The sequence below is a fragment of the Loxodonta africana genome, chromosome 24 (genome assembly GCF_030014295.1).
Source record: "Loxodonta africana isolate mLoxAfr1 chromosome 24, mLoxAfr1.hap2, whole genome shotgun sequence".
Taxonomy (NCBI): Eukaryota; Metazoa; Chordata; class Mammalia; order Proboscidea; family Elephantidae; genus Loxodonta; species Loxodonta africana.
In genome coordinates, this window is record NC_087365.1 from 56077180 (window position 1) to 56095390 (window position 18211).

At 43.0% G+C, this 18211-nt stretch overlaps 1 protein-coding gene across 1 annotated transcript in view; it reads right to left on the reverse strand.

Moving 5' to 3' along the window:
- Positions 1-807: 807 nt before the first annotated feature.
- The window catches only part of LOC100675237 (zinc finger protein 343-like), a 31840-nt gene continuing 14436 nt past the window's right edge, over positions 808-18211 (reverse strand). Inside the window, exons 4-5 of the mRNA XM_023538741.2 lie at positions 15368-15494; positions 808-5145 (exon numbers count right to left, since the gene is read on the reverse strand). Of these exons, the coding sequence (XP_023394509.1) occupies positions 3731-5145; positions 15368-15494 (1542 nt within the window). The 3' untranslated portion in view covers positions 808-3730. The remainder of the gene's footprint in view (positions 5146-15367; positions 15495-18211) is intronic.

The window sequence follows — 18211 nt, forward strand, 5'->3', positions numbered from 1 at the left end:
CTGATGAGTTGCTCCAATCCTCGGCTGTTGCCCCAACACTCAGAGGAGGAATGTATTTGTTCTTTTTTAGGACACTGGTGGATGGAACACTAGGTACCTAGTTTCATTTTCATGGGATTCCAGAATGTCATATTCCCCCTCTCCCAAACTTGTCTTTAATCAAACAGTAGTTGAGTGTTTGGCTATTTTCCAAAACAATTCCCGAAATTAAAATGAAAGAATGTGCCACAGGGCTGAACAAGAAATCTTTAGACAATGATTACATGAGAACATGGATTTTATCCTATGTTCACGCATATTGGAAAGAATAAAAAGCATGATATTTACCAATGGATGAGATCACACTGTCTTAGAGCCTCACATTTGCAGAGAATCCTCTGTCTGTTCTCTTTTAGAAAAGAAAGTTGTTACAAAACTTAAATGTGCTTATGTTGGGTATATGAGAAACACATGTTGAGTAGAAACGGTTGTTGTTAGTTGCTACTGAGTGGGTTCGGACTCACGGTGACTTCATATATGAATGAAATGTTGCCCGGTCCTGCACGCCATCGTCAGGATTGTGGTATGTTTGGGTCCATCGTAAATCACTGTACCTAACTTCACAACCAGGTGCTGTCAGGTTGCCAGGCACCCTGAATGTCCCCTCACCTACATCCTCTCTGTGGTGCCTTTCCCATGGACACAGTACACAGGCTGTCCACTTTGCTACCGAAGTAGCAGAGTCTCTACAAGCTCTTCAGTCAGATCACAAGAGAGAGACAGCTAAGAACCAGTAGGAACCAGTAAAGTTCCTAAAAGTAAGCTCTGTTTCTTCCAGTCAAAAACTAGCCTCCTAGTTCCCCAGGGAAGTGAAAAGAAGGGACAAGGTACAACCTGATAACCCATCACAATTACTGGGTCAAATATTTCCACATTGAAGTTGACATTCATTTTCCATAATCCACTACCACCTTTCAGAAAACTCAGCAAAAATCAACATGAAAAAGAGTTCTGAAGCTGGAGGTGAGGAATAATGGAGGGTTCTGAATTCAAGGTCATAGCTCAAAGAAGGGGCAGAGCTTTTGGACAATTAAAGGAAAAAGCCAAAAAGAGTTGGGGCTCCAGGCACTTTTTGGAGTGGGATCAAATGGTGAGGCCAGCAAGGATGCCAAGAACCGGCCTGAGTGTGAGCTTCCTGATTCTCCACAGTGTCCCTCACCCCCAATCTGGGTTTCATTCCCTCAGCAGGATTTGTCTGGGCTCTGCAGGTATTTGAGTTTGAGACCACTGACCTAATGTCAGGAATCAGCCATGGGCTCCTAACACAGAATCTAACCTCATCATCCTCCCTGGGCACCACAGCCAAAGTCTGGGATGGTGGGGCATTCGTGGGTCCCTTTCTAGAGCCTCCCCCTTGCTTTCTCCGCTGCAGACCTCAGCACACCTCAGTTCTGCTTCCCGCTGGGATGGAGTGATGGGGACCTGATTCCAGCAGACCTTCTAAGATACAAAGGAGGAAGCAAGCAGCAGTCTGGGGAGCCTCCTGCCAGGTCTGGAAAGATGACCCCTTTGCTTCCTCCCTCTGCTAGGCCAGGACTGACAGGCCATCCCTGGGCATGGCTGAGGTTGCTACAGGTTATGGGGGATTTTGGTAAGGTAAGTATGCACTGTTTTCTCTTATTTCCATCCCTTTTTCCCAAGAAAGGTGCTGGTTTTCTTGGTTGCATTTATCCCCAACAGCAGGGAAGAGGCCTTGGGGTTATCAGGAACGCTAACCCCTCGAACCCCTAGGGATTACATATCCATATCCCTTTCCCCATGGCTTCCAGTTCTGACCAGGGGGGAGTTCTGGCCAAGGGACATTAGGGCAAAGGTGGCAAAGAACAGGGGCCCACCACCCCAGGCGCTCCTACCCTACCTCCCCACCTGAGCAGAATCAGGATCCTCTCGAAAGCAGACTTCAAGGTGAGGGAAAGTGGGTAGAGGCTGGGGCCAGTGACTCATCTGACATTTTCCCATGCCCTGCTTTGATGGGGTGTCAGAAACACTCAGTGCTTTTTCTGATTCTCAAAGTCTGATACCCATTCTGTCGGCCTGGCAAACTCCAACTGGGCAAACAAATTTTCCAGAGCCTAACCAAGCCCTCTGCAGTGAATAGTTACTGACCAGGACACGGGATAAGAGCAGGACATGCCAAAAAAACCTAAACCCGCTGCCATTGAGCCAGTTCTGATTCATGGCAACGCTATAGGACGGGGTAGAACTGCCCCCATAGGGTTTCCAAGGAGTGGCTGGTGGATTCAAACTGCCAACCTTTTGGTCAACAGTCCAGCTCTTTACCGCGCCAAACTGGGAAATTTGGGCTCGGAAGGAAGAGCACTAGACAGGGCATGGCTACAGGGCCAGGTCCTCAGAGTGTAGAACAATGGAGGTAGTATGGCTAGGCTGTCTCAGAGTAGTTATTTGAATGATGTCAGAGTTGTCAGTAGCAGGACTGGGTCCTAGGATTGGAAGGCTGAGGGGACATACACCTAGTATTAGAAATGTGTTTAGGGGTCTTTAGACTGATAATTGTTGACCTGATGTACAGAGTGGCCAAGAGGCCCAAAGCAACAAGACTGGAGAACAGTCTGGATATGGTTAAAGGACCTGACCCTGGAATGTGGAAGGCTCTGGAAAGCTGACTTCAAAGTGAGGGACAGTGGGTGGTTAAAAGGACCTTGGAGTTAGGACTGGGAACTGAGCATTAGGGAACAGCAATACTTCCATGGGTGGAGAAAGATTCAGCAGACCAGAATAGAGACTAGAAAGCAAGAAGGAAAACCAGGGAAGGGAGCTTTCACAGAAGCCAAGAGAAGGTAGTGACAGAAAAAATTATCAGTTAGGGGAAGAGGTAATTGAGTCCCTGGAGATGTGGGACATTCTGTCCTGTCTCCTGGCATCTGTCTCCATAACCTAGATCAGGCCTCTCCCCATGTAAAGGATCAGATTCCCCAATAAACACATTTAGGACTTTTTTTTCTTAAGGGTTGAATTCATTCAAGAAACTTGGAGTGTGAATTTGAATTCCATGTGCCATTTAGAAGAGATGAGTGACAGAGCCTGAGTTACGGTTTATTAAAGAAAAATTTTATTACAGTAAAAAGACAACAAATCATGGGAAAGAACTGCTGTATCAAACAGCTCAACCATTCCAGGATTACTTAAGCTTTCTAATTTTCTATTCCATCTAGTTACCCAAAGTGGAAAATTAGTCTACTTAGTTACTACTGACACCATCACCTCAGAGTACAGGCAATCAGGAGACTTTTGAAACTCCTCAGAGGTGGGTGAAGCAGTAACAGGTGGTGGCAACATTCTGTACTAAGTTGAGTAGGGACAGGAGAATGAAGCTCCGCCCACAGGCCCTGCCCACACAGCTCCCTCCCTGTCTTCTGGTGCAAGAGGGGGTGTAACTTATTGCTACAGCACCTCCCATTCTCCCTCCCCACATAAGAATTCTCCCCACCCAAAAAAGACCCATTCTCTGACGTACACCGAAATGTGCTTTTCCCCCCAATTCTTGCCCATTTTCCCTGCACACACAGACCTTTTGTTGTGTGCTCTGGTGCGTGAAGAGTGATCTGCAGTTAAAGCACTGGCCACACTAACTGCAAACACAAGACTTCTTATCTGAGTGTGTCTTCTGATGTCTGCCGAGGCCTGGCTTCTGGCTAAAACCTCAGCCACACTCACTGCACACATATGGCTTCTACCCTGAGTGTGTCCTCTGGTGGAGAAGGAGGCCTGACTTCTGGCTAAAGCCTCGCCCACACTCCAAGCACACGTAAGGTTTCTCGCCTGAGTGTGTCCTCTGGTGTCTGATGAAATTTGTCTTCCGTTTAAAGCCTCGCTTACACTCCTTGCACACATGTGGTTTCTCTCCTGAGTGTGTCTTCTGGTGGAGAACGAGGTGAGACTTCTGGCTAAAGTCTCGACCACACTCCTTGCACCCATATGTCTCCTCTCCTGAGTGTGTCCTCTGGTGGAGAAGGAGGCCTGACTTCTGGCTAAAGCCTCGCCCACACTCCTTGCATACATATGGCTTCTCCCCTGAGTGTGTTCTCTGGTGTGTGATAAGATTTGACTTCCGGATAAAGCCTCGCCCACATACCTTGCACACATGTGGCTTCTCCCCTGAGTGTGTCCACTGGTGGAGAAGGAAGCGTGACTGCCGGCTAAAGCCTTGCCCACACTCCTTGCACACATATGGCTTCTCCCCCGAGTGTGTCCTCTGGTGCGTAAGGAGGACTGATTTCTGGGTAAAGCCTCGACCACATTCATTGCAAACATAAGGCTTCTCCCCTGAGTGTTTCCTCTGGTGTACAGTGAGGCTTGATTTATGGGTAAAGCCTTTGCCACACTCACTGCAAACATAAGGCTTCTTATCTGTGTGTTTCCATTGATGTCTGATGAGGCCTGACTTCTGGTTAAAGCCCTGCCCACACTCCAGGCACACGTAAGGTCTCTCCCCTGAGTGCGTCCTCTGGTGTGTGGTGAGAATTGACTTATAGCTAAACCCTCGCCCACACTCCTTGCACACATGTGGCTTCTCTCCTGTGTGTATCCTCTGATGCTTAAGGAGGGCTGACTTCTGGGTAAAGCCTCGTCCACACTCACTGCACACAAAGGGCTTCTCCTGTAAGAGGAACCTCTGGTATGTGATAAAGTCTGACTTCAGGCCACAATCTGGTTCATCCTCTCTATAGATGACTGCTCCTAATCTCGACAATTCTAATTCCTTCAGCCCTTTGCCTCTTTCCACAGACTCTACCCTTTGGCCTGAGCTGGGCTCTATCCCTACCTCTGTATTGCCTTCTCCAGGGCTTGCTGACTCTCTTCGGGGTGGGCTGGAGAACACCCTTGAAGTCTCTCCCTCCCCTGTCCTCCCACACAGGAGTCTGGAGACTTCTCTGTCTTGACCTTCTGTGTTTTCCCTCCAGCAGCTGAGATCAGAATCCTGCTGCTCTGGCTGCTTCTGATGCCCTAGGCTGGAACGCCCTGGATGGAAGTGATGTTGTGCACAGAAGACTGAGAAGATCTGAAGCACATGCTGGCTGAGGAATTGCTGACAGGAGACAGCCAGAAGGCAGGAGGAGCAGGGGTAGAGTTCTGGCTTCGGTTCTGCTGGAGAGAGAAAGGTTAAGTAGCCATAAGTGGGCAGCCTGGGCTGTTCGTCTCTCATGACAGACGGCATCTCATTGCTGGAGTCCCTGGGTGGCACAAACAGTTATGCACTTGACAACGGGCTAAAAGTCTAGTGGTTCAAAAGAGAGCCTGGTGATGTGCTTCTGAAAGGTCACAGCCTTGAGAACCTCATGGAGCAGTTCTACTTGGTAATGTGGGGTCACCACACATCAGAATTAACTCAAGGGCAACTAACAATCTTATTGCCACGCTTGTAATCGACAATTTATACAACACAATTTGTTTCCCACCAATAATTCACTTATATTCCATTTTTACAAATTACATATTCTATTGCAATCCAGAATGAGACCTGGTTGTGCAGTGGTTAAAGCTCACGGTTGCTAACCAACAAGTCTGCAATTCGAACCCACCAGCCGACACAGAAGGAAGATGGGCATTCTGCTTCAGTAAAGATTTACAGCCTTGGAAACCCTACGGGGCAGTTCTACTTTGTCCTATAAGGCCACTGAGTCAGAACTGACTTGACGGCAGTGCATTTAGGTATTTTAATTCAGATAATCCACACCAAAAACCTCTTCAACACGTCAGCCTGACTGGGAACTTCTCAAGTAACATCAGACATTGTTCTGCCTTGTAAACAGGTTCTATTATGGTTAGGCTTTTTCTGCTACTAAAAACCTCTAAGCCATGGAGACTTAACATTGATATATACTGCCCATAACACTTTGGAATTTCTTGGAAATAAGTTTCCTGTGTGGAAATCTCCTTCGTGACTTTTCTCATTGTAAAGGGCTGGTAAGACATAAAGTCACTCAGTCTGGTGGGCTTCCCAGTGCAGAAGGTGTATGTGTGGGGATGGCAGAGGAGTAGCACTTGAACCTGTCCAACTGCATGGGGGATCATGATCAGGATCAGCCCAAAGCGGGCTCCCTTGAGGTGGAAGTCAGACATACATCCACCCTCCAACCTTTTTACCAATTCTAACACCAGCCGTCCTCCTCACAATGCTTCCTGCTTCTCTTCTGGGTTCGATAATCTGTTGCAACAGCCACATAGAACTCACTGCCATACTTACAGTTAAGTGGTTTACTAAGGAACAACGTACAACTCAGGATCAGGAAGGCTGCAGGCAAAGTCTCCCTTCTTCAGAAGGGCAGGACAGCTCTCTCAGCTCCTCTCGGCTGTGCAGGCTCCTGAGGGCAGGCCTCCTCTCGGCCCCCTTATGACAGACCCCTCTTAGCTGTTCAGGACAGGCTCTTTTTGAAGCCACCACCAAGCCTTTCCCCACTCTGCCACAGTTCCCCCTGCTCAAAGCCCACCAAACCATTGGTGTCACCTCCTAATAAAATTTCTCTCTCTCTGTTCCAGGGCACGGACCCCAATCGGGTAACTTCTACAGTAGTGAGAAACCTGACTTCTAACATCAGTGTACTCATTTATTTAATCTTAAAATTCAAAGAAAGTGGTTTTAGTTCACCCATATTCATACAAAATGAACTGACAATGAATAAGACCAAAGAAAAATTGATGGCTTTGAACTATGGTGTTGGCAAAGAATACTGGCAATACCATGGACTGCCAGAAGAACAAACAAATCTGTCTTGGAAGAAGTACTGCCAGAATGCTCTTTAGAAGCAAAGATGGCAAGACTTCATCTCACATACTTTGGACATGTTACCAGGAGGGAACAGTCCCTGGAGAAGAACACCACACTTTGTAAAGCAAAAGGTCGGTGAAGAGGGGGAAGACCCTCTACAAGACGGACTAAGTGGCTGCAACAGTGGGCTCAACCGTGACAACAATTGTAATGATGGTGCAGGACTGGGCAGTGTTTTGTTCTGTTGTATATGGGGTCGCTATGAGTCGGAACTGACTTAATAGCACCTAACAACAACATCCATACAAAATACAAATACACAAAATATAGTTTAAGATTTATGTACAGGTTTGTTTTTTTTTTTTTGGTCAGTACACAAGGAGCTGGCCAACTTTTTCTGTAAAGGATCAAACAGTAAATATCTTAAGCTTGCAGACTACACAGTCTGTTCCACCTACTCAATTCTGCCATAAAAGAATGAAAGAGGCCACACACAGCACATAAACGAGTGGCTGTGCTGTGAACATTTTATTTACAAAAATAGGTGGTGGGCCAGATTTGACCTTTGGGCTGTAGTTTGCCAACCCTTGCTTTAGACTGAAGACATGGTCAAAGTTCTCTGTGTTCAAAGGTTAATCAGGTTGATTTCGCCCTGTTCACTGTGATCACATCATTCGTTTGAAATACAGTTATCTTTGTTTCATTTTGCATTCTATTTTGGGGTTTTCCTCCTATCTTTGTTGATTTAATTTTATTTCTTTGAATATGTCAAATGCTACTATGGTTCCAAACGTGGAAAACTATTCCAAAAGGTAACCTCGGAGAAATGTTCCTTCTTTCCAAGTCCTCCCAGCAAGATCTCACACATAACCCATAGGTAATCAAGCTCATTACTTTCTGGTTCATCCTGAAAAAAAGAATAGATGGGTAATTTTCTTTTCTTTTTTTAAAAAAATTTATTTTGTTGAGAATATACACAGCAGAACATACACTAATTTAACAGTTTCTACATGTACAACTGATTCAGTAACATTAATTCTTCAAGTTGTACAACTATTCTCACCCTACTTTTCTGAGTTGTTTCTCTCCTATTAACATAAACTAACTGCCCCCTAAGGTTCCTATTTAATCTTCTGAGTTGCCACTGTCAATTTAATCCCATATAGATAGTTCTTGAGAGAGAATAATGCTCAAGACATATATTTATTTTTTAATAGTTAAGCTAAACTATCGTATGGTTTTAAGAAGAGTTCAGGGGATATTTTTGGTTTATCTCAGGGCAACTTTCAGGGGTTCATGTAGCTTCCATGGCTGCAGAAAGTCTTAAGTCCATTAGAATTTTAAATTCTGTTCAGCATTATCCCCCTTTTGATAAGGATTCTTCCACAGACTCTGATCAAAATGTTCAGTAATGGTAGCCGGGCACCATCCAGCTCTTGTCTAACAGCAAAGGGACAGTTGTTCACAGAGGCAATCAGCCACACATTCCATATCCTCCTCCTATTCCTGACTCTCCTCCTTCCTCTGTTGCTCCAGGCAAATGGAGACCAATTGTCATTCCTTAGATGGCCACTTGCAAGCTTTTAAGACCCCAGACACTACTCCATGAAGAGAAGATAGAACAGAAGCACTGAACACATTCTTAAGCCAACTCACTGGGATTTCCTGTGAAACCATGACCCTGTATCTCCAAGTCAAGGAACCCAATCCCATGAGGTTTTTGGTTGTACACAAGCAGTCTCAGTGCTACTCTTTTTTTTTTAATCATTGTTGTAAATATATCTATCACACAACTTTTGCCAATTAAACTTTTTACAGGTGTACAACTTATTAACAGCACTTACAATAAAAAACTGCAACTTTACCCTAAATCAATGTGAATTTTCCATCACCATAAACTGAAACTCAGTACTCCATAAGCAATAACCTCCCTTTCCCCCTCCTTTCCCCCCGGAAACCACTAATAAACTTTGTCTCTATACATTTGAGTGTTCTTGTCTTTTTACATAAGTGAGGTGATACAATATTTGCCCTTTTGTGATTGACTTACTTCACTTGGCATATTGTGTTCAAGCTCCATCCATACTAAGACTTGATTTTTCCTATTGGCTGAGTAGTATTCCATTGTATGTATGTACCACATTTTTTTTTATCCATTCATCTGCTGATATGCATTTAGGTTGTTTCTACCTTTTGACTACTGTGAATAGTGCTGCAATGAGCATTGGTGTACAAGTGTCTGAGTTTTTGCCTTCAAGAGTATTGGGTACATACCTAGGAGTAGAATTGCTGGATCATATGTTATTTTTAGTTTTTTGAGGAATTGTAACAGTTTTCCACAACGGCTGTAATACTTTGCATTCCCATCAGCAATGGATAATGGTTCCAATTTCCCCACATCCCTTCCAACATTTGTTATTTTCTGTTTGATTTTTTCTCTTAGCCATCCTAGTGGGATTTTTTTTTTTTTTTTTTAATGTTCCTATCAGATGAGTATCTCCATTCTTGGGGAAGCCTAAGGATGGGGCAGGTGGAAATGGATAAAAGGGTGGGAGGTGGAACTTCCCTCTCCCACTGAATGATTCTGATAACCTCTTGGGACTCTGCTGTGAATCTTACCTCATTTTCCACGATGGTTTTTTTTTTTTTTTCTTTTATTTAGATTAATTTTGTTGGAGTAAGAAATGGGAACAAAGCAGCTATGGCACTTACACATGGCAAGTGTCTTTATCAAGCACACAATAAATTTGTTTGCCTAAGTACTGTGGGCAGTCAGAGGGCTGTGCACAGAGATCTCAGCATGGTGGCAGATGGACGAGTCTTCACTCCGATGGCTTTTCCTGTCCTTTTTCTTTTTCCTTTTTTATTTTGTTGTTGTTGTTGAGAATACACACAGCAAAACACACCAATTCAACAGTTTTTGCATGTACAATTCAGTGACACAGATTACATCCTTTAAGTTGTGCAACCATTCTCACCCTCCATTTCTGAGTTGTTCCTCTACCTTAACATAAACTCAATGTCCTCTAAGTTTCTTATCTAATCTTTCGAGTTGCTGTTGTCACTTTGATTCCATACAGATCTTAAAAGAGTACAATGCCCAAGGCAGACATTCTTTTTTTTTTTTTTTTAAAGGAATGAGTTTTATTGGGGAATAGAACAACCTGAGTTGGAGAGCATAAAGTGAAAGTATGAAATGCTCCGAAGTTCAGACGACATGAGGGGTTTTTATACAGGAGATTCAACATAGTCAGGATGACCGCGAACAATTAGAAATAGCTTGTTTTCAACTATTTTCTATGTATCAGCTAACCTACAGCTTCTTGGAGCCAGCCATATTTCTCAAGAACAGAGGACAATTTGCACCATCACTCTCTCCGAGAGCAGCCGTAGTTCCCACCTTCTCATCCTCCCCATGTCAGTGTGGATTAATCCATTACTGTGAGCCCAGCTCAAACAGCTCTTATTTTTTAGGTCTGCTAGCAAACAGTCATGCTAGCCCATATTTGTCCCATAAGAATTCATCAAAATTACAGATGTGTTCATCACATAGTGGTCACCTCCCACATTCTGCCAAGAGTAAAACAGTTTATACATCCTGTCTCTTCTTGGAGGAGCTGACCAACCTTATGACTTCAATTCACCAGAATGCCTTAGATCTCAGTTCTCTGATAGGCTCAAAGCAGTTTTTTAGACTATTCAGTTTGTTCTAATTGTTAGGATGGGAGAAACATTTATAAAGTAGGTTGTTTCTTACATTCTACCCAGAGCACGAACTCTTCATTCTTCAAAGTTATTTTCACAGAATAGAATTCTAATTTGATAGTTTTTTTTTTTTCTTTTTAAATCACCAAAAATATTTCCTTTTCTTCAAACTTCCATTATCTCTGTTGTAAATCTTTTGAGTTTCTTTTTAAGGGATTCTCTCTTTCTTTCTCTGGTTCTTTTTTTTCAAGACATTCTTTATCAGTTAAGCTAAACTACCATTTGTTTTTCAGAAGACTTCAGGGGATATTTTTGGTTGATGGTTTAAAGATGAACTCAGGGCAATAGTTTCAGGGTTGTCATGTCCTTATAACCGAGGATGTCTGCTCTGGGCAGAATGGGGGCTTCCACCTATCTGTCTGAGAGAAGCTTCCTTCTAGCCTGCAGAAAATCCTTGAGCACAAACATAAAACTTTTCAAAGCCCATTTTGAGAAATTACAATGTGACTTTTATCCTAGTTTTTCTTCTATACTTTCACTCAACATCTATTAGCTTCACTTGTCTGGATGAGAGCTATCAAAAGTATAAGTGAAAATTTTCTATCAGCAAAAGCCTGTGATTGTAATCAGTAGTCTTCAGGCTAGATGACATTACAAGTGGCAGAACAAAACAAAGTTTGCCCCAGATTTCCAGGGAGAACAGAATTCTGCTAGATCTTACATGCTTAGGCTGGGATCACTCAATTTATCTCAAATAAATAGATACTCATTGACCACCTATCAGCTATTATATCAGGTGTTTTATCCAGCATTATCATCCTTCAACATCTACTCAGCCTTCAAGACCCTGCTCAAATTCACCACCTCAGTGCAGTCTTCCCTGATTTTCTCTGGATGCCTCGTCTGTGTTCTTACCACATTTTATTCATATGTCTATCACAGCACTCATCAGTTTGTGTCTACAATAATAAGGTAACCCCATGGAAGATGTGTCCCATGGGGCAGTCTAAGACCTACTCCCCCAAGAGGTGATATATACAAGATACAGTGCTTGACAGCCAAAGCAACATTTTAAAGGCACCTCCACTTGCTACTATGAAAAGAACATAGAAGTAATGAATATTCGTCATTTTGGATTGACTGGTCACCCACCTCCCCTTCCTATCTGTTGCCATCGAGTTGATTCTGACTCACAGTGACCCTATTGGGCAGAGTAGAACTCAAGACACAATCTGATCTTGTAGATTCAGTTCTGGCTCATTAACATAACTGCCACTAATCCCATCTCATGAACATCATAGAGACAGGAGGAAATCACAGAGGGAAATCACATCAGATGACAAAATGGTGGACAATCACACGATACTGGGACTCATGATCTAGCCAAGTTGACACATATTTTGCGGGGGACTCAATTCAATCTATGACAGTAACCCTATAGGAAAGAGTAGAACTGCCCCACAGGGTTTCCGAGGCTGTAAATCTTTATGGAAGCAGGCTGCCATGTCTTTCTCCTGTAGAACGGCTGGTGAACGAGACTTTCGGTTAGAAGCTGAGTACTTCAACACTCTGCCACCAAGGCTCCTATGTCTACCTTGACCCTTATTAAATAAAAAAAAAAAACAAACCCCAAACCAGTTGCCATTAAGTCAATTCAGACATGTGGCAGCCCCGTGTAGGTGTCGAACTGTGCTCCATAGGGTTTTCGATGTCTAGTTTTTCAGAAGTGGATCACCAGGCCTCTTTTCTGAGGTCCCTCTGGGTGGACTTAAACCTCCAACCTTATGGTTAAAAAAAACAATGTTTAAACCATCTGCACCACTCAGGGACCTGAATCCTATTCCTTTGATAAGATTCAGCTCAAGTTTCCCCTCTTGTGGTAAACTGTATCGCTGTCAAACTATCTGTACCCCCTCCCCGCCACTGAGCCCATTCCTACAGAAGACTTATCTTTCCCACCACAATGACATTAGCCGTGGTTATGTGATCCGCCTGGCCAATGAAGGTTAGTGGAATTTAGTGCCACTTTAAAACAAGTTTTAGGAGCTACAGTGTGGTCCCATCATTGCTCTTTGTCCCTCTGCCTTGAGAATCCCACAACCCAGAGAGGCTGCTCTTTCTGCCTGGGTCCCAAAACCAATGAGCTGAGTCACACCTGAACTGTAGGCATGAGACAATATTTAAGTGAGAAATGATCACTTGCTGTTATCAGCCATTAAATTATTGGGGCTGTGTTATAAAATTACCTAGGCTACACTGACTTAAATATCCTTTTTATGAAGTCTTTAAAGATTATTTCAGGGAGAATTTGCCCATTTAGTTTTAACAGCGCACTTGAAGAAAAGACATCATAACACGAATATATGAAGAAATACAGAAAAAGAGACTGGTTTGAGAGGAAAAATAGCATGATCTTAAATTCTGTTAAGTTTGAGAATAAACTTTGATGTTTTGTAGACAAGTATAAATACAGGTGAGACAGTGACAGAGGAAATGTATTCATCATAATATGTGATGGTGAAAATATTACAGCTCACAAGTTGTTTATGGATATGAATATAGACACACAGTACATGATACCATGTTCTATGGAATACTATTGTCTGAAGGAAAAGAAAGAAAGAAGAGAGAAACTCAAAATAAGAGACTAGAAAACTCAGAATACTGCGGTGTTGGGGAAGAGAAAGGAAAACATGTTGAGAACTGCAACTATATCCAGGGATACAGGCTTTTAATATCAAGACTAATTTGAGCAAGGTAATTTTGGTATTTTCCTCTGATCCAGTTAAATGTATTAACATAGAGTGAGGGAATACTATGACCAGAGAAAACTACAAATAAAAACCAAATCTAGTAAGTTTAACTAGCTCTGGCCGAATCCAAACACACAAAACTAGACTGAAATGGATAAATCTATACAGGGAGGTCCCGATGTACAACTGGGCTCTGTTCCAATGATTCTGTCGAAAGTTGGTTCTTACATAGGTTGAACACATCATTTTTTTTTTTAAGTTTTCATTATTATTGCCTCTTATTATCAGTATTTTCATAAAGCTGATCTTTATTTGTTTTCGGGGGTTAGCATCAGAATGATAACATCAGCAAACTCTATGCTGTAAGACTGCACGTACTGATGATGCGATGTTAGAAAAAAAAGACGGTCCTGAAGTGCAGTTCCTCAGAACTTCAACACAAGTCAGGGATTACCTGCACTGTCGATGGAACCACCTCATGATGAGGCAGGTTCAAAGCAGATAAACTCAGACAAAAACATGTCAAAGGAGAAGAAAACAGAACAAACTAAATACCAGGAAAATAGCCATGCTATTTTAAGGAAACTCCTACCTGGGACTGGTTTGTGTCTCCAAAAATGTGCTTCTTCTCTACATGGCTGCTCTAGAGACATAAGAATATCTAGAAATGCAGTAACCAATATGGCAGCCACTCGCCATCTATGTTTACTGAGCACTCGAAATGTGGCTAGTCTGAAGTAAGGTGTGCTCTCAGTGTGAAATACACACCACATTTTAAAGACTTCATGCAAAAAAAAAGAGTAAAATACCTAATGAATACATTTTACATTGATTATATATGGAAGTGGTAATGTGACATACTGGGATAAATAAAACATATTATTAAAATTAACTTCACCTGTTTAGTTCTACCTTTTTTAATGTGGCTACAAGGGATGTTTACATTACCTATGTGGCTCACGATACATTTCTACTGGGCAGTGCTGATCTAGAAAAAGAGGGGAAAACGATGGTCCAGAGGCCAAATCCAGCCCTCTGCCTGTTTCTGCACAGCGTGCCATCTAAGAATATTTTTTTACATTTTGAAATGGTCAGGAAAAAAGTCAAAAGAATACTGTTATGGACTGACAAAGCTCTGTATCAATTTGACTAGGCCATGATTCCCAGTATTGCCTGAGTGTCCACCATTTTGTCTGATGTGATTTTCCTAAGTGTTGTAAATCCTACCTCTGTGATGTTAATGAGGCAGGATTGGCAACACTTATGTTAATGAGGCAGGATTCAATCCACAAGATTAGACTGTGTTGTAAATCAATCCCTTTTGAGATGCAAAAGACAGAATTGAGCAGACAGATATGTGAACCTCAAGCCACCAGGAAAGCAGCTAGTGGAGCAGAGCCTGTTTTTTTGGACCTGGGGTTCCTGCACTTAAAAGCTCCTAAATCAAGGGAAGAGTGATGACAAGGACCTTCCCCCAGAGCCAACAGAGAGAGAAAGCCTTCTCCTGAAGCTGGCACCCTAAATTTGGACTTCTAGTATCTTAGACTGTGAGAGAATAGACATGTTTGTTAAAGCCATCCACTTGTGGTATTTCTGTTATAGCAGTACAAGATAACAAAGACAAATGATAGTTTATATTATGTGCGGTGCCGTTGGATGAGAGCAAACCACTAAACCTTTAGGTTAATACCCACTGCCGTCAAGTAAATTCCAACTCATAGCAACCTACAGAACAGGGCAGAACTGCCCTATAGGGTTTCCAGGGAGTGGCTGGTGCATCTGAAGTGTCAATCTTTGGTTAGCAGCAATAGCTCCTAATCACTGTGCCACCAAGGCTCCTTTAGGTTAATAGTTTAGCACAAACTGTACCACCGAGGAGCATTTGGTGGGTGGAAAAAAGAAAAAACACCCGTTGCTGTTGAGTCGATTCCAACTCAAGGCCAACTATAGGACAGCCAGAACTGCCCCATAGGGTTTCCAAGGCTATAAATCTTTACAGAAGCAGACTGCCACATCTTTCTCCCACGGAGCGCCTGGTAGGTTCAAGCTGCTTACCTTTTGGTGAGCAGCCGAGTACTTAGCCACAGCTCACCAATAAATATCTACTGAATTAATGAAGGAAAAGAAAACAGCACACGCTCACCCAACGACAGCAGATTCCTGTAAATCTCCAGCATCACTTCTTCATATAGGTTCTTCTGCTCAGAGCTCAGTCTCTCCCATTCTGCCTCTGTGAAGACTACAGTGACATCCTCGAATGTAACCGGTTCCTACAATAAGCAATAAATCAATGCACAGCAAATCAGCAACCATTTTCCCAACGAGAAGAGTTTAACTGGTGGCCCTCAAGAGTCTGGGCCCGAAGAAGTTCATCTAAGTCTTTTCAGAGAGCACAGTTCCCCATATCAAGTTCTCCTGGACACAATTGGACACCTGACTTTGTGATAAAACCTGCAGGAGCACAAGTGATGCCCAAACCCCATCCCCGCCTTCACACACCTATGGCTTCACTGGAGAGATGCTGTGTGAATCAGTTTGAAGGCACTAAGCAGTATTCAGGGAAGTGACTGAGAATTCATAATGGAGGAATATAAAGACAGGAGGGTATGGGACGGGCTAGAAAAGAGCCAAAGGCGTCATGGAGGTAGGGCTTGTGCTGGGCATGAAGGGACGGTGAAGATTTAAAGGAGAAGATGGAAGGAAACTTCAACTACAGAGAAAAGTGGGAGTCAATAGATGGGGTCTGGACAGAGCATTTCTGAGGAGTTCAGGAACTAAATGGGATCTTTGTGTATGTATTTTAATATATTTTTTAAAATTTTTATTGTGCTTTAAGTGAAAGTTTACAAATCATGTCGGACTCTCATACAAAAATTTATATACACCTTGCTATATACTCCTAATTGCTCTCCCCCTAATAAGACTGCACAGTCCGTCCCTCTACTCTCTCTTTTCGTGTCCATTCAGCCAGCTTCTGACCCCCTCTGCTCTCTCATGTCCCCTTCAGATAGGAGATACCAACATAGTCTCATGTGTCTATTTGATCCAAGAAGCTCATTCTTTACCAGTATTATTGTCTATCCCATAGTCCAGTCTAATCCCTGCCTGAAGAGTTGGCTTTGGGTATGATTCCTGTCTTGGGCTAACAGAAGGTCTGGGGGCCATGACCTCCAGGGTCCTTCTAGTCTCAGTCAGACCATTAAGTCTGGTCTTTTTTACAAGAATTTGGGGTCTGCATCCCACTGCTCTCCTGCTTCCTCAGGGGTTCTCTGTTGTGTTCCCCGTCAGGACAGTCATCAGTTGTAGCTGGGCACCATCTAGTTCCTCTATTCTCAGGCTAATGTAGCCTCTGCTTTATGTGGCACTTTCTGCCTCTTGGGCTCATCATAACTGCCTTGTGTCCTTGGTGTTCTTCATTCTCCTTTGCTCCAGGTGGGTCGAGACCAATTGATGCATCTCAGATGGCTGCTTTAACGTTTAACATCCCAGACGCCACTCTCCAAAGTGGGGTGCAGAATGTTTTAATAGGTTTTATTATGTCAGTTGACTTAGATGTCTCCCTGAAACCATGGTCCCCCAACCCCCTTCCCTGCTACGCTGGCCTTCAAAGCATCCAGTTTATTCAGGAAACTTCTTTGCTTTTGGTTTAGTCTAGTTGTGCTGACCTCTCCTGTATTGTGTGTTGTCTTTCCCTTCACCTAAAGCAGTTCTTATCTGCTATATGATTAGTGAAAGCTCCTCTCCCTCCCTCCCTCCACCCTCTCGTAACCATCGAAGAATATTCTCTTCTCTGTTTAAACTACTTCTCTAGTTCTTATAATAGTGGTCTTATACAATATTTGCCTTTTTGCAGCTGACTAATTTCACTCAGCATAATGCCTTCCAGATTCCTCCATGTTACGAAATGTTTCACGGATTTATCATTGTTCTCTATCAATGCGTAATATTCCATTGCGTGAATATACCATAATTTATCCATTCATCCGTTGATGGGCACCTTGGTTGCTTCTATCTTTTTGCTATAGTAAACAGTGCTGCAACGAACACGGGCGTGCATGTATCTGTTTGTGTAAAGGCTCTTATTTCTCCAGGCTATATTCCAAGGAGTGGGATTGCAGGATCGTATGGTAGTTCTATTTCTAGTTTTTTAAGGAAGCGCCAAATTGATTTCCAAAGTGGCTGTACCATCTTACATTCCTAACAGCAGTGTGTAAGTGTTCCGGTCTCTCCACAGCCTCTCCAACATTTTTAATGTCCTTTTCTAATAAAGGCCTTAACACTTCACTCATCATGTAGAATAGTACCTTATCTACGCAAAACAGTTGGCAATATTCCAGAAAAAGGACATTTACACATAACTTAATCTTTAAAAACAAAAACCAATACTTGAACCCAATGCCATTTAGTCGATTCAGACTCACAGCGGCTCAATAGGACAGAGCAGAACTGCCCCACAAGGTTTCTAAGACTGTAATCTTTAAGGAAGCAGACCACCAGATCTTTCTCCTGCAGAGTGGCTAGTGGGTTCTAACTGCCGATCTTTTAGTTAGCAGCTGACCCCTTAATCACTGCACTACCATGGCTCCTACAAACATCTTACTGAGGCATAATTTAAAATCCATTTGCTTTATAACTCACCCAATTTAAATACAAGAACTCCTCACTTTTCACAGTTTCAACACACACAAATTTCAGTTACCATGGTTTAGTTAAATAACCCCACCACTGGTCTGTCAGTTTGTTGTACTGTGGTGGCTTGTGTGTTGCTGTGATGCTGGAAACTATGTCACTGGTATTTTGAATACGAACAGGGCGATCCATGAAGGAAAGGTTTCACTGGAGCGTCCACACTATGGAAGACTAGGAAGAAAGACCTGGCAACCCACATCTAAAAAAATTAGCCAGAGAGGCAGGGCTAAGATGGCAGAATAGACAGACACTTCCTGCCATTCCTCTCAACACACAGAGATGCAAAGAAAACAAGTGA